Source organism: Diceros bicornis, chromosome 15, assembly GCF_020826845.1.
Source record: "Diceros bicornis minor isolate mBicDic1 chromosome 15, mDicBic1.mat.cur, whole genome shotgun sequence".
Lineage (NCBI taxonomy): Eukaryota > Metazoa > Chordata > Mammalia > Perissodactyla > Rhinocerotidae > Diceros > Diceros bicornis.
In genome coordinates, this window is record NC_080754.1 from 20,628,928 (window position 1) to 20,656,276 (window position 27,349).

General features: G+C 39.7%; 1 protein-coding gene across 2 annotated transcripts in view; it reads right to left on the reverse strand.

The window, feature by feature from the left end:
* IGSF11 (immunoglobulin superfamily member 11) overlaps positions 1 to 23,897 on the reverse strand; it is a 114,377-nt gene extending 90,480 nt beyond the window's left edge. For both annotated transcript variants that reach the window (XM_058555537.1, XM_058555536.1), the window contains exon 1: positions 23,609 to 23,897. In XM_058555537.1, coding sequence (XP_058411520.1) covers positions 23,609 to 23,660 — 52 coding nt within the window. In that variant the 5' untranslated portion in view covers positions 23,661 to 23,897. The remainder of the gene's footprint in view (positions 1 to 23,608) is intronic.
* Between the last annotated feature and the right edge of the window lie 3,452 nt (positions 23,898 to 27,349).

The window sequence follows — 27,349 nt, forward strand, 5'->3', positions numbered from 1 at the left end:
TAGGAAGTTAGGATAATCAGGGTGGAAAAGCCCATCTGTTTGACGTTCACTCCAGCTGCTGCAGATTCTGAAATGAAATTTGAGTATTTTCTCATCTGTTTCATCTTACCCAGTCTGGAACATCAGGACACAACAGAAGCAAAAAAGTAGCTAAGGGCAGGTATCTGATATCTTTTTTTTTTTTTTTTCTTTTTTGGTGCACATAACACCTCCACTGGGCCTAAAGAACCCTACCACAATTACACAAGCACATGCACTATTTATACATGTCTACATACACTCATGGTACATATACATTTTTCTTGTGTAATATTTTGCTGGGGTGTTGGGGTGACAGAGACAGAAAGACCCTAGGAAGAGAAGACGTTTGACTCTAAAGAGGTTAAAATTAGTTTGAACAAGACAGAAAAAGCAAGTGAAATACTGCTTAGCTGTTTATTTCTCTCACGTTGTTGGAAAGAGTATTAACCTGGCTTCTGGTCCAAACTTTGCCACTTACATACCGTGTAGTTTTGAAAAGATTACTTTACCTCTCTGAGTTTCTTATTCTATAACATGAAAGAATAGAGGCAAGAGGGGAAGGAAGAAAGAGTTGAGCAAAGAAGACTGAAAGTGCTTTCCAGATCTTAATTCCGGGACTCTATGACAGCTGCATAGATTTTCACAAGAAAGCCACTTAGGTGTAAGCCATTTTCCCCTTCTGGTTTGAAATTATCAACATTAAACTTAGAAGCAAATCAATCAACATTTATTTATATACCTTTTAATGTACCTCTAAAGTGTATGAGTCATATATATACTGGATGCTAAATAAATATTTAGTAAATACTAAAACAACTTAGAAGCATTTTAAAATAAACACAATTCAAACAGAACAATTTTACATTTCTAAAGTACAAAAATAACTTAAAAGAAAAAGAGACACAAACGTGATCTAGGATGATGTTTTTTACTGGTGATAAACATCAACTGTAATTGTTGATGAAGCCCGAAAAAGAGAAGTATAAAAGCTCATTTAGAGAAATAAACATTTTCTGGGTCCATAAACCTTTCCTGAATACCTTCCCTGCATAAAGTACTGCGGTTTAAGCAATATTGAGCAATAACTGTCTCAGAGGAAATTGTTAAAGTTTTTATTACTGCTCTTAGCAATAGGGAATCACTTAATTAGAAATAAAAACCATACTAACTAATGAGAGTCGGTTCCCATTTCTTGTGTAAGATCCAGCTTATCTAATACAACCAACTGCAAGGGTTACAGAGACAGAAACCCAGCATCATAGACTATAACCCCACGACCTGCAACTACACTAAGGAAACCATTATGTACCTGGAGAACACACACAAAATCAAAAGGCTGTACAAGTGTTAAAAAGCATGTTTAGGGGCTGGCCCGGTGGCGCAAGCGGTTAAGTGCGCGCGCTCCGCTGCGGCGGCCCGGGGTTCGCTGGTTCGGATCCCCGGCGCGCACCGACGCACTGCTTGGTAAGCCATGCTGTGGCGGCGTCCCATATAAAGGGGAGGAAGATAGGCACCGATGTTAGCCCAGGGCCGTCTTCCTCAGCAAAAAAAAAGAGGAGGATTGGCGGATGTTAGCTCAGGGCTGATCTCCTCACAAAAAAAAAAAAAGCATGTTTACCATGACTTAATGGGACTTAGGTTCTTAACATAATTTCTTTCTGTATCAGTTACGTTATTCTTAACCTGCCACTATTTTATAGATGAACAAACATTTTAAGAAGCAGGGGCTTGAAAAAGAAATTCTAGTGCTATCTCACTGTTTTTCTTAGATGTTGTCAGTCTATTTTTAGTCTCTTTTTGCCTCTGCTATATCCCGGTGCCTAGCACCAAGCAGGAACTCAACCGATATTTAGTGAATAAAGGAACAAATGTTTAAAAAAGAAGTTCCACGATGTCAAGGGCCGAGGGAGAGGGAGAGTTACAGATGCTTCCTCACTAAGGACCGGGTGTTAGGGCATCTCATCTGATCCGGCCACCCAGTGGGGTGGGTGTTGCTTGCCTCACCTTCCAGATGAAGAAGCAGATTCAGAGGTTAAACAGAACTCTGACCAAAGAAGAGAAGAAAACCTGGGACCATCTCGTCTACCTGGGTGAGCGGGGGTGCAGGTGCAGAACTCCTTCTGGAGAGAGAGGGGGAACATAAAAGACGAGCAATCTGAGACTAGCAGGGAGGCTGAGCCAGGAAGGTTAGCGACAGGATAAGCAGCAGCATGGGAAAAGAACAGGCGCAAACACAGAAGTGTAACTGGCTGGACCAGAGCCCGAGAGGCACAAAGGGTGTCCCACTGGGCTGCTGGAGTCCCAGAAGGGGGGCGGGAGGTTGGGAGCTCTCAGCAGTAGGGGTCCCCAGAGCCGGAGAGAGTGGGGAAACCAGGGTGGCACGTGCTGTGTGTTCAAAGTTTCCCAAAGTAAAAATTGCCTAGAAATATGTCAGTACACGCAAATAATGACGTGAACGTTAGTGAGAAAGATGATGGTCATTTATGGTAATTTATTAGTTAAGCTGTCGTTCCTAATTCTTTCTTAAGTCATCTTTAGAATCTAAAGGGAAAAGCCAATTTTCACCAGAAGGGAAGAGAACATTGTAAATATGGAATTATTGACTATGCAGGAAAAGGTTTAGAATGCTGAAGCAAACAGTCAATGTGTGCAGATTACATGCACAATACAGCTTCAAATGAGTTACCATAGTTACAAAAAGATAATTAATTTTGAGGAAATAAAACAAAAGAGATATCATTAGGAACAGTTTTCAAAGAGCTGAAATAACAAACGTGGCATCCAAATTTAACTCGCATTACTTCCTAACAGGGACCAGCGATGCTCCCTCCACGTGACTGCTTCTGACGTAGTCCCTGCCACTCCCTCCCCAATCTGGTGTGCCCGGCCTCCTCTGTGCTGGTCTAAATCCTATTCCGACCCTGCAAGACTCTTCCCTAAACTCTCTGAACTTCAGCTGCACTTGTCCTGAACTATACAACCATCATTTATTATTTATGAAACAAATATTTATTAAGCGCTGGCTGTATACCAGGCACAGTGCAAAGGGTAAGGAAGGGAGAGACGGGGCAAACAAAGAGCTGACTGTATAGATTACAGAAAACTGGGACAGCTACAGTCTGAACAAAGTTATACGGAGACAGGGAAGGAAGAAGGCACCTCAGGCAGAGCAAATGGGCGGTGACATAACCTGCATCTGGGAGCATAAGCCTTATTTTCCAGGCCCAGAAAAAACAGAAGGAAAGGGGATTTCAAGTTGAAACAATAGTATTTTCTTCTCTTTTTCCTGAAGCAGGAAGAAGGTAGGTTTGGAAACCAAAAAAACAGGAGCCATGACTTTATTTAACCTTTTTGAACATCAGTTTCCTTTTTTACAGAATAGAAATAATGCAAGGGTGTGGTGAAGATTAATTATACAATGTATACTGAAGGACTAGCACCCAGGCAGCATTCAAAGAATGTTTCCTCCCTTCCCTCCTCGAAAACTGTAAGCTCCGTGAAGGCAGGAATGGAGTTTCGGGCTTCTTCTCTGTCACCTGCAGTGTCAAACACAACCGCCAGGCACAATTTCCTGTTGACTGGTAATCTCCAAAAGAGATAGATATAATAAATTTTTAATCATTCCCTTTTGAATTTAATAACATACAAATTTTCTATCATACCTACTTATTTGATATAAACAAAAATAAAATTGTAAACTCTCTAATGGCGAGTGCTATGTTACCCAACAGGCACACCAAACAAATACTTAAGGCATTAGCAAGACAAGAACACTGAGAGAGAGAGAGAGAGAGAGAAGTAATATTTTTAAGGTTGATATCTCATATTTAAGAAGAAAGATGGGGCCGGCCCTGTGGCTTAGCGGTTAAGTGCGCGCGCTCCGCTACTCGCAGCCCAGGTTCAGATCCCGGGCGCGCACCGACGCACCACTTCTCCGGCCATGCTGAGGCCGCGTCCCACATACAGCAACTAGAAGGATGTGCAGCTATGACATACAACTATCTACTGGGGCTTTGGGGGAAAAAAAAAAGGAGGAGGATTGGCAATAGATGTTAGCTCAGAGCCGGTCTTCCTCAGCAAAAAAAGGAGGAGGATTAGCATGGATGTTAGCTCAGGGCTGATCTTCCTCACAAAAAAAAAAAAGAAGAAGAAAGATTAAAGTAGTCCTTCTGGGGGCCGGCCCGGTGGCGCAAGCGGTTAAGTGCGCGCGCTCCGCTGCGGCGGCCCGGGGTTCGCTGGTTCGGATCCCGGGCGCGCACCGACGCGCTGCTTGGTAAGCCATGCTGTGGCGGCGTCCCATGTAAAGTGGAGGAAGATGGGCACAGATGTTAGCCCAGGGCCGTCTTCCTCAGCAAAAAAAGAGGAGAATTGGCGGATGTTAGCTCAGGGCTGATCTCCTCACAAAAAAAAAAAAAAAAAGTAGTCCTTCTGAAGGAAAAAACTCAACTGTGTTGGATTTATCCCCACTTCATCATAGTTTAGTGTCTCATCTTGAGTTCCATAGGAGGGGGTACCATAATCTCTTCATGCTTAGGGTTCTAAAGGTCTTTACAAGCCCTGCTCACAGCTCCTATAAGTGCTTCCCAAATTCTTCTCCAGGTACGCCCTAGAATGGAGACAAAACCAGCACAAGGCCCAATACAGCTTCAAAGAGAAAATGTAATCCACTGATTGACTGACACAGTACTAGGCACTTGACACATTATTTTACTTAATCTTCCAGGCACTTAACTCCAGGTACTGAAATGCATTCTACTCTCCAATTGCACATCAATTTCCTCACAGGTTGTCTTAAGGATTAATGAGTAAACATACTAAAATGCCTAGGCAATGCATGGCACGTGGTAGGTAGCCAACAAATGGCAGCTACAATCCTAATGGAAATTTGACATCCAGACTAGAAACTCGTGACACTAAAAGTAGAAAAAATGTGTATGCCTTAGGGATCCAGAAGTGGTGGCAGCAGAACTGAAGCTCGTCAGGGCTGGCACTGGAGGCAGGATGACTTGGCTTGCCACCCTCTGGCACATGTGCCCGGAGCCTATTCAACTCCAGTGTTCCAAGCTGTTTAACCACATTCAGTTCACTGTGGGCACCTCAGTATCGAAAAAGCCTGCCAAATCCAAGTATTTAAAAAAAGCACTCCAAGTGATCGAGCAAATAAAGAGGCTTTTCTTGAAAGAAAAGATCATTTATTGAGACTCAATAAACCACTGTAGTATGGTTCTTGCAACTGCTTACACACTGGCTGCCATGTTGGGACATCAGCTTAAGTTAAAAACTGGGACAGGGCTCAAGATTATCACATCTGGCCAGATGAGGACCCTAGACTGTGTGGGATCGGCCATGCATCTAAACCAAATGTTTTCAAGAGGACAGTAGTAAGTAAATTTACATTCCTCTGTTAATAAACAAGCATATGCAAAGAAGTAGAGTCTTTTCTCTCAAACTGATATGATCTTCTTACTATTTCTCACCCCCCATCAACCCACTCCAAAACCAGATGGGTGGCGGGGGCTGGGAGGATAACTGAATTCAGTCCCATCTGGTCATCTAAGGTTGAGCCAATAATTTGAACAGCCTCTTTAAGTAACCTGATAGATGCCTCTTCTAGATGATTCCGATAAATGCTCAGTCTTTCAGATTTCTTTCCCCTGTGCTGCTTTTCTTCAAGAGGGTATCTAACTGCGTGAAGGGGAGAGTCCTCAAACTACCCCAAGGCAGAGGAGAAGAGAGGCAGGCCTCATATGCACACAAAGTTCTCTGGGTCTGCACTGGCCTCTGCTGTAGAGCATCTTCACTGGCTACTCCCAGACTGGTCACCAGTAAGGTCCTCTGCGGGGGTGGCCCCTCCGGTGGTGGTGCTGCTGCTGAATGGGGAATAATGGAGGGTATGTGTCACTTCCTGTTCTTGTACAGTGGTCCTGGCCATTTGTCTCTGATCTTGAAATTCCTGCACACACAGACTTCATTCTAACCTCAGACGTCCATCAGTCCCCTTAAGAGGACACACAAGCACTACTAGGTCTCTCACACAATTCGCGCAGGCCCTGAGGAACCAGGAGCACTGCCTCAGACTCCACCTGCTTTCTGCCACTGCCTCCACGCCATCACTCCAGCACATGTTGAAAATGGCCAGCTGCAGAGCTTGCAGACCCCAAGAACCAAGACCACCTAGGAAAATGGCATGGCTTGGTCAAAGCAAGAATGAGAGTTGAGAATTGAGCAGGAGACAACACTTGATTCAAACCATTAATGTAACACATTGTATCATAATGAGCTGAATCACATTTGTCTTTTAGACTAAACCATGGAGTCCTGAAGACTGGACCCTACACTTCTTTCATCTTGCTACCCCGAGATGCCTGGAGCATAATAAACCCTCCTTTTTGTTATGGGGTTTTTTCTTCCTTAAAAACTGCTGAATACAGAAGAAACAAAGGTATTCTGCCTCACTGGCTGAGATAAAGACCAGATAGGCAGTGCACAAGGCCATTAACTATCTGGCTCTATCTTCTTCCACCTGACACTTGAACTACTACATTACCTGCACTTCTATTTCCTCACATGATTCTGACAAGTGTTCCAGAATCACTTCTTTTCTGATTCACATAAATCTCCAAATTGTAACTGTGCTTCAACTCTAACTATAGTTACACATGTATTAAGTTCCTTCAGACCAGGCACCATGCTGAATACTCTGTATAACCCACAGTGCCAAATACAGTGGCATACATAAAGTAGGTCCCTCAACAGTTTATTGGAAAATGAAAGAATATACTTTAAAAAGTTGAGCTACTCTCCCGAGAAAAAAGAAAAATATCAAATGCATACAACGCTAAATTTTGCAGAAAATTTCTGTGACTTCTCTGAAAACCATTTTTGGACCAAAGGTTAATAAAATTCCTTGTAAAAACAGACACATAGATCAATGGAATAGAACAGAGAGCCCAGAAATAAACCCAGACACATATGGTCAATTAATTCATGCAAAGGAGCCAAGAATATACAATGGGGAAAGGACAGTCTCTTCAATAAATGATGTTGGGAAAACTGGACAGCCACATGCAAAAGAATAAAACTGGACCACTATCTTAAACCATACACAAAAATTAACTCAAAATGGATTAAAGACTTGAATGTAAACTTTATTGTAACCATAAAACTCCTAGAAGAAAATATAGGTGGTAAGCTCTTTGACATTGGTCTTAGTGATGATTTTTTGGATTTGAGACCAACAGCAAAGGCAACAAAAGCAAAAATAAACAAGAGAGACTACCTCAAACTGAAAAACCTTTGTACAGCAAAGGACGCCATCAACAAAATGAAAAGGCAACCTATTGAATGGGACAAAATATTTTCAAATCATGTATCTGATAAGGGGTTAATATCCAAAATATATAAAGAATTCATATAGCTCAATAGCAAAAAAACAAATAATCCAATTAATAAATGGGCAGAGGATCTGAATAGACATTTTTCCAAAGAAAATACACAGATGGCCAACAGGCACATGAAAAGGTGCTCAACATCGTTAAACATCAGGGAAATTCAAATCAAAACCACAATGAGATATGCCCTCACACCTGTTAGAATGGCTATTATCAAAAAAACGAGGTAAGTGGTGAAGATGTGGAGAAAAGGGAACCCTTGTGCACCAACAGTGGGAATGTAAACTGGTACAGCCACTATGGAAAACAGTATAAAGGTTCCTCAAAAAATTAAAAATAGAACTACCAACTGATCCACCAATTCCACTTCCGGGTATTTATCCAAAGAAAATGAAAACACTAACTCAAAAACATATCTGCACCCCCATGTTTACTGCAGCATTACTAACAATAGCCAAGATATGGAAACAACCTAAGTGCCCATCAATAGATGAATGGATAAAGAAAATGTGGTATACATACCCAATGGAATCTTATTCAGCTATAAAAAAGAAGGAAATCTTGCCATTTGCAACAATATAGATAAACCTCAAGGGCGTTATGCTAGGTGAAATTAGGCAGACAGAGAAAGACAAACACTATATCACCTCTCTTACATGAGGAACCTAAAAAACAAAAACAAAAAAAAAAAAAGAAAAGCAAAAAACCAAGCTCATAGATACAAAGAACAGATTGGTAGTTGCCAGAGGTAGGGGGTGGGAAGTGGGTGAAACGGGTGAAGGGGGTCAAAAGGTACAAACTTCCAGTCATTAAGTAAGTCATGGGGATGTAATATACACACGGTGACTACAGTTAATAATACTGTATTGCATGTTTGAAAGTTGCTAAGAGGGTAAATCTTGAAAGCTCTCATCACAAGAAAAAAAATGTCACTATGTATGGTGACGGATGTTAACTAGACTTATTGTGGTGATCATTTTGCAATATGTACAAATATTGAATTATGTTATACACCTGAAACTAATATAAAGTACAAAGTACTCAATAATATAAAATGCTATTATACAACTAAAATTATTTTTTAATAACAAATATAGTATTTTTAAAGGAAATACTATACAATGGTAAAATTAAGATTGTGATATTTAGAACTTAACCTCAGTTCCAGATGATGATGATATTAATGAAGGAGAAGGAGATAACAGTGACAAAGAGCAGTGGAAACAGAGGAGGAAGAGGGAGATAACAGACCAAAAAAAGAGGAAATGAGAGGCAGCCTTGAAGGCCTAGTGGTTAATGTTTGGCGTGCTCCACTTCATCGGCCCAGGTCCGGTTCCCAGGAGCAGAACCAAACCACCCATCTGTCAGTAGCCCATGTGGCGGCGGCTCACACAGAAGAACTATAAGAACTTACAGCTATACACAACTATGTACTGGGGCTTTGTGGCAGGGGAAAGATGAAAAAAGGAGGACGATTGGCAACAGACATTAGCTTAGGGCGAATCTTACCCGGCAAAAAAAAAAAAGAGGAAATGAATACTACTTAAGAATAAAGTCAGACTTCACAGCATTTTATTTGGGTCCCTATATGTCTTTTGGGAAATGAGTCTTTACGCCCTGACCATTGTTAATAAGCATTTATTGATCACTTACCATGTGCAAGCACTGTACTAGACCCTGGAGGCAAAATGAAGAGTAAGACCACATCGAAGAACTTATCTAACCAAAAAGACTGGACATAAATGCAAATGGGTAAAACCACCTCAAAAACTAAGTTTTAGTCCTTGACTCCCAACTCTCATCACACATACAGAAAAGCAATTCCAGGTGGGCTGTGGGTCAAAATATAAAAGGTAAACAGTACAGCTTCTGGAAAATAACAGAGAATATCTTCATAACATTGGGCTAGGCAAAGAATTCTCAGCCAAGACACAAAAAGTGCTAGTCAAAAAGGAAAAAATGCTAAAACTGAACCAATTAAAACTAAGAACTGTTCTTTAAAATATACGAAAATAAGCAAGTGAAAAGTGAAATCACAGAGTAAAAGAACATTTTGCAACACTTATAACCAACACAGCGCCAGTATTCCAACAAACATTTTTAAAACTCATACAAATCAGGGGGAAAAAGAGACACACAGACTCTCTAATGTTAAAAACTGGCAAAAACCCAAGGGTTCATGAACAGATAAATGAATAAACAAAATATAGTATATACATACAATGAAATATTATTCAGCCATAAAAAGGAACGAAGTTCTGAAACATTCTAGAACATGGATAAATCCTGAAAACATTATGCTAAGTGAAATAAGCCAGTCACAAAAGGACAACTATTGTATGATGCCACCTACACGAGGGACTTTGACTAAGCAACCTCATAAACATAGAAATAGATCAGATGTTACCAGGGTCTGGGGAAGGGGAAATGGGGTGTTATTCCTTAATGTTTATGGAGTTTCTGTTTGAGGTCATGAAAAAGTTTTGGAAATAGATGTGATGACGGTTGCACAACATTGTGAATGTTCTTAATGTCACTGAATTGTACACTTAAAAATGGTTAAAATGGCTAATTTTATGTTATATTTTACCACAATTCTTCAAAATTAATAATGTAATCTACCAAAAACCATTGAATTGTATACTTTAAATGGGTGAATTATATGATACATGAATTATTTCTCAGTAAAGCTGTTTAAAAAAATTGGCAAAAGACTTGAACAGTTTATAAAAGAGGATACATAAATAGCCAGTAAAAAGGACAAAAGATGAGCAATCTCATCAGAAATCAGGGAAGTGCAAAATGTCTACAAACATGACACACGATGAGATCCCATTGCTCACCCACCAGAATGGCTAAAACAAAATAAATTGTCAATACCTGGTGTTCACAAGGATGTAGAGGAAATGGAAGCCCCATACACTGCTAGCGGGCATAAAGATCAGCACAACCACTTTGGAAAAATGGCAGAACCTATTAAAGCTGAATATATGCAATTTGTTTCTTAGGTGTACACCCAAAAGAAATGTACTCAGATATGCATCAAAAGACACGTATGTTGTTCATAGAATGTTCACAGCAGCATTATTCATTATAGGCCCAAACTAGAAAAAACCCAAATGTCTATCATAGTAGAACGGATAAATCAATATCATGGTGTCTGCATACGATGAAGTGCTGCACTGTAATGAAGGTGAAGAAATTATAGCTACACCTAACAACGTGGATAAACCACATAAACAATGCTGAATATTAAAAGCCAGACATAAAAGAATGCATAATGAATATGGATGACTCTATTTGTATAAATTTAAAAAACAGGCAAACTAATTTCTAGTCTTAGAAGTCAAAAAGTGGTTACCTTTGGGGAGCAGGGAACGGTAGGGTGATTGAGAGGGTCATTGGGGGGCTATTGCATGTTGGCAATGCTCTGCCTTTGGATCTAGATGATGGTTGCACAAGCATATTCACCTATGATAATTCATTAAGTAGTACTCAATATTGCTACACTGTTTTTGTGTATATTACATCCTTTTAAAAATTTAGTCCCTATCACTATTATCTTTTCTAATAGATATATAGCAACTTTGAAATATACCATAATCAAAGAAGAAATTGACTATATATAAGTCAGTACTCCATCAGTGGAACAAATAAAGTATAAAATAGAGAAAGGCAGCAGGAACATGTCAGAAGATAATGGGAAGCTATGGTAAACTCAGTTCACATAAAGGAAAAGGCGGAGAAACTGTATTAACCTGTTCAAAACTGGAGCACAAGTGAAATGCAAGTTCAATCCACAGCGTAAAAGAATCTGTTTTTTTATCATTTTTTGAGAATGAGAAATGTCTGTGCCTTAGTAAAAAAAACTTTAAAATTCACATGAATATCTCAATTTCATGTATAGAATTTCAACTTTTTGCCTGAAAAATGAGAGAATTGGATTGTCTGTTCCCTAATACAAGATAAAAGGCTGCTGAAAAGCAAAATCTAAAATTTATCCATTCACTCAATAAATTAAGCACCTGCCAGGTGCACTGCACGGGTGCTCACCCTGTGGAACTTGCTAGAAAGAGGACAAGGCATGGCAGTTTGGAGGTGCAACCAAAGGAGCAGCACAGTCAGTGCTTAGGAAACCAGAAGAGGAAAAGATCTCTTACAGAGCAGTCAGGCCAGCACGTAGACCGTCAGTCTCAGAGGAAACAGGCTTGTGCTGGGCCTGGGAGGATAGGTAGTAGGGACATCAAGAGAAGGAGGCAAGCTATTTCAGACCAACCAGAAGAGGATGGGAAAAATGAGAAGCAAAGTTGAAGAGGAAGATGGGACCAGAGCACATGGGGCAAAGTTGAAGAGGAAGATGTGAACAGAGGGGCAGTGGAAACATGTTGGGTTGGGTGGGGAAGAGAGGAAAGCCACACAGGACACTGAATGATACCCTAAAAACTGGCATTTATCCTTTAAGATTTTTGGAGTTTTCTGTTGTTATGTTTGTTGAAGGAAGAGAGGAACACAAGGAAAACAGTGTTGGACAGAAAGCAACCAGGCAGAGAGTCAAGGACGAGTCAAAGAGAAGAAAGGTGAAGTAAAGATCAGCAGAAAACTGCTGAAATAATGTAAACTTGAAATAACAACATAAATTAACAGAGGTGATGAGGAGAGAAAGGATAGTACGAAGAACACTCAGAAGAAATATTTTAAAGATTCCGTGGTTTTCAGATGTGAAAAAAATAAACTATTTTTGCGTGGGAACAGGCCATGGGGTCATACACTTGTACAGCATGATGCTGCCACAGTCTACACAGTCTGCACAGGCTACACAGTCTGCACAGTCTACACAGTCTGCACAGTATTAGAAGCTTGAGCCAGACACAAAATCAGTCTGCCCGAGATTTAAATATATATAGACCATTTATGCAAACTGCCATATACAAAATCAGATCAATACATGTGTGGGTTTACCTAATCAGCTAGCATATATGAAGTAGAAGGGTAAGTAACGGTTTTGGGAAGTTTAATCTAAACGTGGAAAAGCTGAATTAGTTCACTTGCCACACTTGGAATAACTGCAATCAAAGGAGTGAGGAAAGGGTCCACCACCCGTTTATTCAAGCCAAAGAGAGAGCTGGCAGCCAACCTACCCTATTTAAAGAGAATCTGAGCTGAGATTTCAGGGGACGTGCTCAAGATCGCAAATTATTTTCGCTTTCATGGTCTTCATCATCATCAGTTTACAGAATATTTGTTAGACACTGAAGGAGTAAGCAGATCTGATCTATTTTAATGCAAGCAGATGGCTTGGTCGTGGAAATTGTGAAGAGATTTGCTGAGCGGCCTCCTCAGATCAAGGACATTATAGAATTAAAGGGCTCTAAGAGACCTTACTGGTCCAGCTCCCTGTGGCTCGCAACATTACACTTTCTTATTAATGAGGGAGACAACTCAATCCCCTGAATTCGAAGGAACCGGGGAGGGAGGGGGAAAGAGCACAATTAATTTGTCCAAAGAAGTGCAAATGTTAAGACGGAAACTGGAAATACAGGTTGATCAAAGGGCAACTAAAAACAATTCTGAGGCCACTGAAATCATGACTTAGGAAAAATGAAAAGTCACAATTTCAGAAAATATTTTCATGAAAACGAATTGTGCTTAAGTTTTCTAAAACTACTTGGGAGTACAAACCTTCTCAACTAGTGTGGTTTAGTTTCAGGAAAAATTTAATGCTCTGAAAACAAACTATACTTACCAAGACAACACAGTAGGCAGTGAGTTTATGAATCGCAGAATTATTTTGAAAGTTCTGCCAATGTGACTAAATCTGTCGCTTTTGGAGACCACCTGGCTTTATATAAAAATATCTTCTTTCATGAAAATACAAAAACCACAGCTGGGAAACACCATCAATGACACAAAACCTAGAGTCAGAAGGAAGACACACCCTAAACCACACCCTCCAAAGCCTTCTGTTCAAGCATCACCACCTCTCTGACTCAAACTTGCTGTTTTTCAAAAGCTCACAGGTTTTTCGTTTTCAGTCAATGATAGCGCTACAAAAATGTCTATATTCATCATGTAACCCAGCATACTAAGGGCCAGAATACAGTGACTGTGGTAAAAAGAAGATTTCTGTCATATTCATAGCCTGCTTACCACTGACCCTCTCCCGACACATACAAGATCTGTCTGTGATACAAAGGATTTAAGAGAATAAAGAGCTTGAGGCAAAGTGAAAAGAAATCAACTTAAAAAAAATTTTAAAGTAAGATTCTTTATATTTGAAACCACTTTTTATACTCTTGCTACAACAGTCTCATATTGATGGGAGAAGAGGAAAGTCAAGTAACTATTTTAGGAAAAGTTGTATAAGTATGTTAAAACCAGCCATCCATTAGCTCCAGTTTATTTTATTGTCAATATTCTCAATACTTGGAAGCCAAGTCAAAGAATCATGAGATTACAGAGCTGGAAAAGAACAGGAGATTACCTAATCCAACTCCCTTATTTTGCAAACGAAAGCAGGCCAGAGAATTGTATGATGTGTCCCAGGTCACACATCCATTGGTACTCCCCCCCCCCCCCACGGAGACAACTCTTACCTCCTGACTCAAATTGGGGCTGATCAATCCTTGTAACAATAACTGCCACAAACCAAGCATTTTCTATATACCAGGCACTATGCTAGACACTTTAGACATGTATCATTTTATTTAATTTAGTACTTCTCAACACACTGAGAAGGCCACCTCCACTCTACAAGATAATCAAACTCAAGCTTGGGACATTAAAATATTCCCAAAGTCAGAGAGCAAATAAATGACAAGTCAGGAATTCAAACCCAAGATGTCTGACCATACGAAGTCTACATGATGCTACTGTCTCTGCCAAAATGCTAAATGTGTAAATCCAAATAATTCTACTTTGGGCAAGCTAGACTGCAGAAATACCTACACAAATTTATAGGTTACATGTACAAAGATGTTCACTCCAGCACCATTAATACCAAAAAATCAGAAACAACATGAATGTCCAACGTGGGGAAAAAGCTAAATAAATTATGGTATATACATGCTATGAAATACTCAACAGTCATTAAAAAGAATGAGGTAGATCCATGTAACAGATGTGGCAAGATGCCCATATTAAATTGTTATGTTTTAAAAATAAGTTGTAGAACAATATTTATGGCATTTTTTTAAAAAAAATACATGAGAAAAATAGGTGAATTGGGTTTTCTAATTTAAATAAATTCAATAAAAATTTTTAAAAAAGAACACTAGAGGAGACAAAAATGACTTAATACACAGATAGTGTCTCTGATAACAAATACAAGATATGAAGCATAAAATTTTCAGAAATATAATACAGGAAAATGGAAGAAGGAATACAGGAAAATGTAGGAAGGCATGACTAGGTAGACTGAAAAGGTATAATATCTCACAGAGAAAACCTGATAAAAACAAACACATCAAGAAAAATTACGGTTAACCTATTGAACTATAAAGATACAGGAAGACTTTTGACATCCAGGTACAAAAAGTCAATCACTCTCAAGAGAGAAAAATTAAATCTAGACTGATCTCAGACTTCACCACAGTAACAATCAATGCCAGAAAATATGCAGCAATTTCTAAAAAATTCTAGGAAAGACATTTTCACTCAATATCAAAGTTAGACAAATTCTCCTTCAATTTGGATGGAAACAGGCCAACAGTGAAAACATAAATGAATTCAGAGAATAAAGTAAGCACTAAAACAATTCTAAGTGATAGTAATCTATCTAGATTTATCAAGAAATAAATCACAATCGTCAAATGTTAAAATGGATAAATCTGGGTGCTGCAGTTTAGAATGAAATGTTGAAATATTATTTTCTCCTGCTTTATACTGTTTGCCTTTACTTAAAATAAACATGGACCATTTTAATAAAAAGCATGAAGTCTTTACTTTTCAAGTACAAATAGTATGATTCCATTTAGGTAAAATTTTAGAATAGTCAAAATTAATGTATAGTTACAGAAATAAATCAACATTTGACTGGGTCCAAGGGTGGGGGAGTTAACTGCAAAGGTGCATGGGGTAACTTTTTGGTGATGCAAATTTCTACATCTTGACTGTGGTCATGCTTACACAGTTGCATAAATTTACCAAAACTCATATAATGTTATATTGAAAATAGGAGCATCTTATCAAAGTCAAATTATACTTCAATAACATTGACTTAAACTCATGAAAAATAATCTGGTGGCACAGTGATTGTTAGACACATATAAAGTACACACATTTTCTACCTAGTGGCTATGATTACTTTCCTACTAAATGCAATCAAACAACAGAACTATGATCCTAGAATTTATGGAAAAAAGGTTAAACAAAAGCTCCAAAAAATTTAAATGACTGGTCCTCTGTGAGATCCACAAAGACCCTCATAAAAGAAAAAAAAAATACATGTACACGCAGGCTTTGTTTATGATTAGAAAAAGGTCTGGAACAATGTACAGCAAAACCAGAGAATTCGGTGCATGGAGGTGAGGTAGGAGTCAGTTAAACACTTCTGCATTGTTTGAATTTTTACGCCTAGGATACATTACTTTTGTAATTTTAAAAAAAGTATAATACAAAAATAGAGAATTTTAAATGAGTTTGTTATTTATTTTTAAATAATACATGCATACTCCATTTCATGCCATCCCACATAGTATGGAATAATTACGTGGTTATTTGTTTCTAAAACAGTTTTCAAAAACAAAGAATCTAATATTCCATTAAGTACACCAGAGTTTCAAGTATAGTCCACGGACACATGAGGGTCTCCCAGACCTTTTCAGAAAATCTGTGAGGTAAAACGTACTTTCTTAATAACGGTAAAATGCTATTTGCCTTTCTGCCTGTGTTGACATTTGCACGAATGGTGCAGCAGCAGTGGTGGGTGAAACTATTGGTGCCTTAACACAAGTCAAGGCACTGGCACTCAACTATACTCAGTCATTGTAGTCTTCACTGTCACGCACTCACAGTCAAAAAAGAAAACCCAGTTCCACCAAAGAATGTCTTTGATGAAACAATAACAGTCATTTTACTAAATATTGACCTTTTATAATATTCTGTGTGACAAAATGGGTAGTAAAGCAACAGAAGTCACTTATGCTGCATACCAAAGCAAAATGGTTGTCCCGAGGAAAAGCACAGTGCAACTGAGCTCAAAGCTGAATGTACTGGCGGCTTTTTTCACGGATCAGCATTTTTACTTGAAAGAACAACGCACAGACACACTACAGTTATTCAGACTTAGGTAACTGGTAGACATGTTCTCAAAACCAAACAAAATAAGACTACCACTTCAAGGGAAATGACTGACAGCTATTTGTTGCCCATGATAAATTTGGAGGAAATATTAAAATTTTGGAAAACTTGTATCTGCCGTCATGACTTGAACAGCTTCTCAATACTTAAAGACTGTTCTGATGACATCAATGGTGATATTAACAAATGTGATTTTTTTTATATTATATACTTTGATATATGTGAACATTTGTAAGATCTGCATCAGTGAACCAATATTTTCCAAATTATCAACGTATAATGTTACCAAAAAATCATGCATGAATAAAAGATCCATTCAATTTGCAAGATAAACCAAGGGATTTTAATATAACAGAGTCAGAAATGTTTATTGATGTGGTTTCTGACTCTGCATTGCAACCAATCTTTAAGAAACTCTTAACTGAGTTTTGATGGAATATCAAAGAATATGCAAAATTATTTGAAAATGCTATCAAAATACTCCTTCCTCTTCCAACTACATATCTGTGTGAGGCCAGATATTCCTCATATGTTTCAACCAAATCAAGACAACACATCAAAATAAATTGAATGCAGAAGCAGACAAGGAAATCCAGCTGTCTTCTAATGAGCCAGACATTAAAGAGATTTCCAAAAATGTAAAACAGCACGACTCTTCTAAACTCAAACTTTCTCATTTTTAATTTCTAATATGGTAAATACCGATAGACATATCCACATAAACAAAAGCTCTTCGTGACCCTCAATAATCTTTAAGGTGCCAGGAATCTTTAAGGCCAAAAGAATCTGCACTACACTGTTAACACATTCTTCACAAGTTCTGCATACTGTCTTAAGTCTTGGCCAACAGGTGCTGGTAGAATAATCTATATTTACACATGGCGATATGCATAAGTGAACTGCACTACAAGCTTTCTTCACCAAGGAAAGCCTAAAACGCCAGCCTGATTTGAACATGTTCTGCAACAAGTGATGTTGACTACACTTCAGTTTCTCTTTTTGCCACGTATTTTGTGTTCTGGCAAATGATCTTGCAAAAAAAGGGGCTGACAGAAGTTGTATAACTGGTAGGGACGAGACCTGGTCCAAAGAAACAAAGATTAAGTATTACGATCAATGTTTGATGTTACTTAGGGCATCGTTGAGCACATGGTCGAGGATGTGGCTATAATTAGTAGAAGACTGTTGATATTTTGAGAAATATAAACATCATGGCCAACCGAGAGGATGGTCCACAAGGGAATGAATCATAGCTGGAAGAAACTATGGCTGGAAATATGCAGATTTCAGGAAAAGGGAAGGGAAGGAGAGGGGAAGGCACCTGACAATCCCCACTGAGGAAATTACAACGCCTCCACGTGGGACTGATTTAGTTAATGCTCCTATTTCTAAAAAAGCATCTCCAGTACGTTACGCACATGATGTGGAGAGAGGCACGTTGAGCTTAGACTACACGGGGTGTTATTTTAATTAGCTCTGTTCTCGGGAGACTAGTTCTAACATACAGGCCCTTGGGACTAAGAATACTAGACATGGAAATGGGAATCTTCAGGGTTCTAAATGAATTCCCAAAAGTCCAAGATCATTCTTTATTGCACAGAGCAAAACCTTCATAAATTCCTTAGGAAAAAAATCTCAAAAATGGATAACTTCAAAGTTTTATGATTAAAGATAAGCTATGAATCAATTTTGAAAGATCTGTAAGTACTGCATTTTTAAACAAACTTCAAAAGTCATAGAATTTGAAAAGACTGTGAAAATAGATCTCTATCACCTCTGTTCCACAAAACATATACTAAAGTTTACAGATGAATTGATGCGGACACAGTCACACCAAATCACTGAAGAAAATTTTAACAAAAATTCTCTTTTTCTTTAAAAGAGAAAAAAACATTCTTTTCAGTTACTCTAAGTACACAGGATTACCACTTATATTAGTAACCACTCACTCATTTGTTCACAATTATCTACCATGTACTCACTATGTACCAGGCATGGTAGAATAGTCTTTTAGAGAAAATACACATACATACATACATACACACACACACACAGAATTATATCATAAACTTCATGGAACAAAGGGAAAATATTAGCATAGAACTATGTCTACATTCTCACATACCCCCACCAAATGCCCAGCTTTTAAGGTGATTTCTGGGTCTGCCTGCTTGGCCCCAGGGTTTTTATATGAACCCTCAAAATAGGCAGAACTAAATCATTGGGAAGAGCCATGAATAACTAGATTTATTTACCTTAGAAACTGATGCTACTAGCAGAACATAACATCCTCTAAAATGGAAGGAGAGGATGAGCAGGAAAGAGGACAGAAAGGAATCAACATTACTGAGAATACAGGAGTGAGAGAACAGAGATTTTACATGAGTAACTGCTGTGAACAGGCAGACTGTGGGTAAAAGGGTTCTCTAAGTTTGTTTACGTTTCCACTCGTGTGATCTTCAACAGACTTTGGTAAAAATTTAAATTTCTTTTTAATTTTTTAAATATTGGATTAATGAGTCTTTTTAGACTGGGCCTAGAAGTGGCCCCATTACTTTAGAGTTACACTCACAATGTCACACTGTGTTATTACATAGTTGTGACTCTTGGTGAAAAAAACAGCACTGAATTTCCAATCTTACAAACCTATTATACTTTAACCATCTATCCCAACCCTAAATCCTGATCCACTATCACTCATTGCCACTGATGTTAACCTAATTCTCTGAAGATTCTTCCAAAGAACTCTATGTGGTACAAGAATTTCCTGAACTCAGTGCTTCTGGCATCTCGACTTCTTTCCCGGCAATGCTTCTCCACATAAAAGTGTGCATCTAACCCTGTCAGTATGTTCACCCGCTCAAGACCAAAATGCTAAATGAAGAGAAACCAGTAAGTAGATTTCTGGGATTTATTATTGAATAGACTTTTTGTTCACACTGTCAAATTTGTATTGGTTTAATCCTATTCCATAAACACAAAAATGTTAGTGATAATTTTTAAAATGTGATCTTCCTGTAATACATAAGTGAGGCAGAGCGACACCATACAGCACCTATGTAGTATCTGGTAACGGTAAGGATGACCTGGTATCAGATCAATGGCTGAGTCTATCATTCATGAAATTAGGAAACCGATTTTCTCTCTGTGACTGACTTCACATTTCTATATTTTAAAACCATCACAAATGCAAACTACTACTATAGTCTCTTTCTTAGGTGGTAGGAAACGAAGTACAGAGAAAATCAGTTACCCAAACTTTAACAAGAAAGAAAACAATCCTTCCACAGTTTAGTAAGATCGGGTTAACTAACAAGTTAACTAATTAACTTTTCACTTTTAAGACCAAATTCAGCTCAAATCAGATGGTGTTTTGAACACCACCCAAGAAATGACAACCTCTCTGAAACCAGTTACTCTCAAAGTATGATCATGGGAGGATTTCAGAGCCTCCAGATGGTCTGAGGGCTGCCTGCAAAATGCCAGGGTGAGATGTTTGAGTGCCAGGCAGTCCTCGTCCAATAGAGGAGGGGACGTGAGGTGACTGGACTACCAGAAACCCAGCAATCCTACCTCAAACTGCCTAAAATATAGGAATAAATTGGTATCATTCATGTGGATAACAATAGATTCAGAATCCCTCTTCTAAATAAACTAGTTATAAACGAGAATTTTAGTGGGAACTCCACAATTTGCCCAACTCTCTCCCAACTCAGCTAGTACTTCCAGTGCCTTGTTCTGTATAACTCACCGCAAGTGAAGAATCTTGTGTACCAGCACATCACCTTGCTCGACACTAAATCACATGGCTTAAGGATGAAGCTTCAAACGAGACTTTTCATTATAAATGCTTCCACTATCAAAGTGGGAAAATACATTTGAAAATGGGCCACATACTGTTACTGGGGGGAAAAGTCTTTACCCATTACATCATTACCTTGGGTCTGACAACAGTTCTAAGCATAACATTTTAGAAGCAGTTGGTGATTTAATATTTAAACTGCTTCCTGAATAGTTCCTGTTGAATATACAGTGTACTAAGCTTAATTTCTCTGAAATTTTCATCCAGTGGCTGACACCTTTCCAGTAGGTCAAATTACAGACTTTTTACTAAAAAGTGAATCCTTACAAAACAGCTACATAATTAAAGTTAGAGTTAATAAATTGAAGTTTACAATAAATTTTTCATAATGCTAACATTGAGGCTCATAATTCTTTTCATTTTCATTTCATTTTATGTGGTCTTTTCTTTCTTTTGATACATTTTCTCAGATTCTGGCAAGTTATCTGCTATTTCAAGGAATCACAAATAGTACAAGAAATACTTTAGATATATTTAACCCATTGGTAGAACTATATAAAAGTCAATTTTTCCATTCAAATTCCCTTTGAATTCCCTTTGAAGAGATTTAAACAAAAATAAAAACAGAAATTTCTTGACACGCATTTTCTTTCAAAAATTGAAGAGACTCTCTCTTTCTACCTTTGGTGCATTCTCCCATTGTAGTGGCTCCTGCTACAAGGGTTATCTATCTAGCATCCATTTCCCTTCTCCCCCTTCATAACAAAAACAACTTTGTTCAGATATCCAGCCCTTCCCCCATCATTCCACACTGCAAATCCTAGGGATGGGCCCTAATTCATTCAAACCAACTCTGCTGTTGACTGGTTTGAGAATGTAACTCAGTCAGGACATGGTATTCTCCTGCAGATTCTTATGCTAGGCACAAGTAGGCACTCAATAACTGTTCACCCTCTTCCCTACCTCATCTTAAGAAAACTGAGTATCAGTGGCCTTTCCATGGCCTACTGAATAAATCCCAAACTCAGCATTCAGGGCTCTCTACTATCCTTTTACGACCTTTTTAGTCCTTTCTCCTTTGCACACATCTCCTGCTCTAGCAGCTAGAGGTTTGGCCTTTCAAGAGTATGCCCCTGCACTTTCCACTTCATATCCTTTGTCCAGGCTCTTCCTTTGGCTAGGAAACCCCAACCACTCCCATCTCAGCCAGTTCAAATCCTACTCATTCCAAGTCCAGATCAAAAGTAAACTCTTCCAGGAAGTCTTCTTAGATATCATCATTAATAAATGGCACTCATCATATAGTCCTTGTATCATAAATCATTTGTGCATGCTTCCAGCCTGTTTTAAAACTGCAAACTCCTTAAGGGCTGTGCACAAACTCTTGCTCATTTGTCTTCCACCACCATCCCATCCCACCAGACACCCAAATGCAGAATGGTAGCTCAGTAAATATTTGTTGAACAAATGAACACATTTGTTCATTTCTGAAGGTGAAAAGGGCCTCTACAGAAGAGATTATCATGAAGGCTGAAATGTCCTTGGAAGTCTTTAAAAACATCCTAGGATAGCTTAGGAATAGTTCTGCTGAAGGAAAAGAACAAATCAGATGACCTTGTAAGGCTGCTTCTGGGAACTACATTAACTCTCTAAAAGTACTGCCTAATAATTCAAAAACAAATACACAAACGCTATTTACAAAAAGAGAGTGGCATTTATTGTAATATACAAAGGTTAACAACAGATTTTTTTTTACCAAAAATTTCAGCTGTTCTTATAGTAAAATTTATAAATTTTCAGTTATGTCCAAGGTATTGCAAAAGTAGCTCATTTGTTCTATCTTATTTCACACCTGAAGGAAGCAGGACAGAGAAAAATGTTGGCCCTCTCAAACCAGTAACCAGTCAAAATTAATTTAGAAGCACATGGAGACATCATTTAATTATTATCTACACATCACTTAAAATATACCTATTGGACTCCAGGAAAGTTAGCTGTAATTTTGATGATTTCCTTCACTGGCTTCTATGGAAAAGGTATACAAGGGTTTTGTATTCCTTTCTCCCCTACTAAATGAATTTGTACAATTTAAGTCAGCCAAATAGGTTACTATAAGTACTTTATCTATAGGTACATTATCAATTCAAATAAGGCCATAAAACTACGGCAAACATACTGATATCTCCAGAAAGAACAAGCTTAACCACAATATTCCATAAATCATTGAACCTGCTTTTGAAATAAAACCCTTCAGAATAATCTCAGTAAATCTCAACAATCAATTAAATGGGGCAGAGAACTTTATTCCACAGGACAGTGCACTTATGAAAGAAAAGTGCACCGTATAAGATGAAAATCAGAGTTTAAATATGATGGCTATTCACAGAAAATTAAATGTAAGAAAGATTAGAGTAGAAAATGAAATTTAAATAGGTTTTTTTAAACCATTAAGACAATTAAACACACGTTTATTCCTTTTGTTCTAATATTGTTATATTCTACGTATTTTTGTAAGTCAATTTAAAACCTTGGGAGAAGAAGCTGGAGTATAAAAAAATAAATTCTTGTTTTCGAATATAGTGTAGCACACGGTATAGTTATTTTTTTTTTAAAGGTCACATTTTCAGTCAAACCTGTATATGCTTGTTAAAGGTTATGGTAAAGCTACAATTTAAAGTTTTCTAAATTATTTTAAAGGCATCTCTAGTTTTCCTAGAGCCGCCTGGTAACGGAAATTGATTCTAAAAACTGTTTCTCACTGGACCCAGGAAGCACGGGAGTTCATTATCTAAAAAGGCGCAGAGCGGGGTCAAAGTCAGGTTCAGGGTCGGCGGCACCCGAGCAGCGGGTGTAGTCACCTCTGGATCAGGGAGCACCTGAGCCGTGCGGGCGCCGGGGAAGGAGGCGCCAGCGGAGCAGCCGCAGCGGGCGGGCGGGCGGACGGGCCCCGACCACAGCAACGAACACGGCCCCGGAGAAAGTTGGGCTTCCAAAACGCGACACCGGCGAGAAGGCTGTGTGCGGTGCCCAGACCGCGTCTCCCCGGGCCCGCCGGCCCAGCCTGGCCCCGGGGGGAGGGAGGGTTCGGGCTACTCACCGTGCAGAGAGAGGAGCAGCAGGGGCGCCAGAGGGGAGCCCCGAGAAGTCATCCCGGGGCCGCAGGGAGCGCGCCCGCCGCCCGCCCGGCTCCTCGTCGCGGCAGCGGAGGCGCGGGCCGGGCTCTCGGCGCTCTCGGGCAGCCCGGTCCTCGCAGCCCCGCCGCCCGGCCGCGGTCCGCCCGCCGGGGCTGGGACCGTCGGACGCGCAGACCAGGCAAGTGCGGCTCCCGCGTCGCCCCGCTCTGCGGAGGCTGAGCGGCCACCAGGCGCGTCCCGGGCTCGCCCCGCAGCGCCGCGGACAACTCGCGCTGCCCCAGGCCCCGCCGGCCCCGCGCGCCGCCCGGGGAGCACTCCCCGCAACTCTCGCCCAGCTCCTCGGGCAGCAGCCCGGCTCCGATCGGCTCCGCGCCGCCCCCTCGCCCCTCTCGGTCTCCCGGGCAACCGCGGCTCCAGCGCGACGCCTGGCGGCCCACCCGCGGAGCGAGCGCGGCGCGCAGCTGGCGCGGCCCTGGCCACCTGTGCGCGGTGCCGCCCGCCCGCCCCCCGCACGGCCGCGCGGGCGCCGGGAAGCCGGGCGGACGGCCGCCTCGGCGCAGGCCGGGCGCCTCCCTGCCCTGAACGCTCCCCGGACAGGTGGTGTCAGCCTTGATCGCCACCGAGCGCTAGGAGGGACTCTTCCACAGCCTTCGTGCAAACCAGCAAGGTTCCTTTCTGTTGCAGTTTTCAGATGGTTTCTATTTGGCCATTTCACTTTCAATCCTCTCTTCTGTAATCTAAATAATCTGAAAGAACCTGACTCTGGCAAAATTGAGAATCGATGAGGTTTGTTCTATTCTATAGCTTTTCTTTCTTTCTTTCTTTCTTTCTTCTTTCTGACAACTCTTTCTTCCTTGAAAAGAGCGTAGGGGCGCGCCGTGCTCCTCACTCTCCATTCCTATCAAAGAGACTGCTTATTCTCTTGCTTCTTTAGTAAAACTTGTGTCAACTTCTAGTGTTTAAAAGTTTCTGTTTTAAATGTTTAAGCTTTCTTAAACTAATTTCAAGTATTTTTTAACTAGTGAGGAGGTGATTTTATTGTGATGGTTGTTATTTTGGTTGGGTTTTTATTTTTTGTTTCTTGTTTGTTTTGGTTGGGTAGGAAGAGAGACCTTCGTGGCATCTGAAATGATTTTACTTGAATATCTACCTACATCTCTCCTTATAAAACCTAATCTTCATTTTTTTCCATTGAGGTCTCTGGTTTCTTGCTGCCCATAGTCACTTTCTGCTTCAGTTTCCAACCCGAGCCTTCTAAATTTAGGACATACCTGTCCAGAGAATGTCAGACCATTCTGGTCAATTTCTACAGCAGGATAGACGAGGATTCTTGGGGCCATTCAGAAATTCTGAGCCTCTATCTGGCAGATACAATCTTCCCAGGGCAACTCGAATGAAAATAGTCTGCGCAGGAGAAAGGCATATATGTAAAACGTCTATACATTTGGACAAAGATTGGAAAATATATGAAAATAGCATCAAGATGGTGGACTTATGGATGCAGTTTTTCCTTTTTGAAAATGTCGATGTTAAAATTTCAAGGAAAGAAAAAACAGAAGACACTAAGAAATGCCAATCACCTTTAAGAATACTTTGAGAAGACGTAGTTTGATTATGGATCAGAGATGCCTCAACTTTGCTCGCTATTTCCAATTTGCTAGAATCCCTTACCAGATCTCTAATGGCAAGAAAAGAATGATATGACAGTATAAAGTCTTTGATATTAATAATAGAAGTTTAAAATGTCATATATGATCTCATCACTGGGCTCATTCTCTTTCTTTTAAACTCCAGGGCAAGGACTAGATTTTTTTCCTTCATCCAATTCAATTCCTTGCCTTGTCCTGTACAAATTCCTGCATTCTAACCAGTCCTAAGCAGGGCATAAGAGTAAGTCATACAAAGCTGTCAAGTGGCAGGTACTACTCAGAGCAGGACTTTGCTTCGCTGTAATCTCAGATTTAAATAGAGAGATAGAATATTTATTCTTTAATTAAATAAATAACCTAATAATCTAGCCCTGAAAAGCCCTGATAAAGCAAGTTACCTGATATACTTCTTATCACATCAATTCAGCAAAAAATTACTGAGTATCTACACTGTGTAAGGCACTGGGCTGAAAGTTAAACATAAAGTATAAGATTTGATGGCCATCCTTAAATAACTTCCGATTGTATATGGAATGTATCTGCACTGTCGTGAGTCAGCAGAGAAAGAGAGCTCTTCTGCCTATGTCACCATAGTGTACTTCTGCCTTCCCCAAGAGGGGCTGGTGAGTTATAAAGAGAACGGAGTGTGCACAGTTCAGTGGAGCAGCCCTTGTAATAGAAAAAGAAGTGTGGCTTCTGAAGGGAGAGCGGGGGCGATCAGATTTCAGGAGGCAATCTGGCTGCCCAGGAGCACGGGGGCAGATGGTAGATGGTGGACTCTAAGGAAGCAGATCTGGAGTACTGGGAACTCCAAGTGCTGTATACAGAGACTTCCAAAAGGAAAATCGCTCAGGAAACAAAGAAAAAATGTGCTGTTTAATTCACGCAGATAATACCACTGGCATATATTTTGAGTAAATTTTTTTATTAGTAATGATGAGTTTCACCAGCTCTTTTATCTTAATCTGCCTTATGACCACAGTAGGATTTCTTTAAATCTCTTAAGTATTCTGAGTGCTAAAGCAACAGACAACATCTTACGTTTGTATAACACTTTATAAATTTCAAAGTGCTTCCACATATATTATCTGATTTGATCTTCACAGCAACCCCAGGGGGTCGGTAAGGCAAGTGTTATTCACATATTCACGTTATTCACATAGTAAGATACCAAGTCTGAAAAAGATCAAGGGACAGCTCAGGGATTGAAAAAAACAGTGGGCAGAACTGGAACCAAGGTCTTCTGACATTCACCCTATAGTTTTTTCTACCACATCACAAAGTCTTTTTCTTTCATCTCTCTGTAGACCAACATCTAAAGAAATTTATATTAGCCATAGTGTCTTAAAGCTGGCTGTGGGGAACGCTGCAGTTGCCTCCCCAACATTTATCCCACCTCCCCGCATTACCATTCTGCCCACCACCACTTACACCCCACCCCCACATGAGTAGCTGTAAAATTGGGATGAGGTTGGCCCCACCCCCACCGCTAGGGGAGCTAGAGTTGGTCTGTCTGACCAAGGAAGAACTGAAGAGGGGAATGACTGGGACAAGGACCCCTGGTGAGACTCTGCTATAGTGTAATAATAATCATGGCTCAAAAATATTGATGACATGGGAATACAGTCAACTTCTAAATATCTAAATATGGATTATTCAAATTCAAATCTTAATCCTAGACCAGCGTCTGTCCACCACCCATCAAAATGCTAGATCATCTCTTTCCACAGTTACTCTGCATTCAAGAATGGAAAATTAATTTTATCATTTGCTCAGGAGAAAAAGAATTAAGAAAGAAAAATGATGGAGAGAATTATAAGGCTTTTCCAAGCTAAATATAAATCATTTTTAATGAGATTTGAAATTATAAATACCACCTATTCCTCTGCATTCATATATATAATTAACAGCTAATTGCATTTAAGTTTTTGAGGCTGTTTGTCTATGGAATGTTTTATAAGAACATCATTTTTTTGTGTGTGTGTGGAAGGTCAGCCCTGAGCTAACATCCATGCCAGTCCTCCTCTTTTTGCTGAGGAAGATTGGCCCTGAACT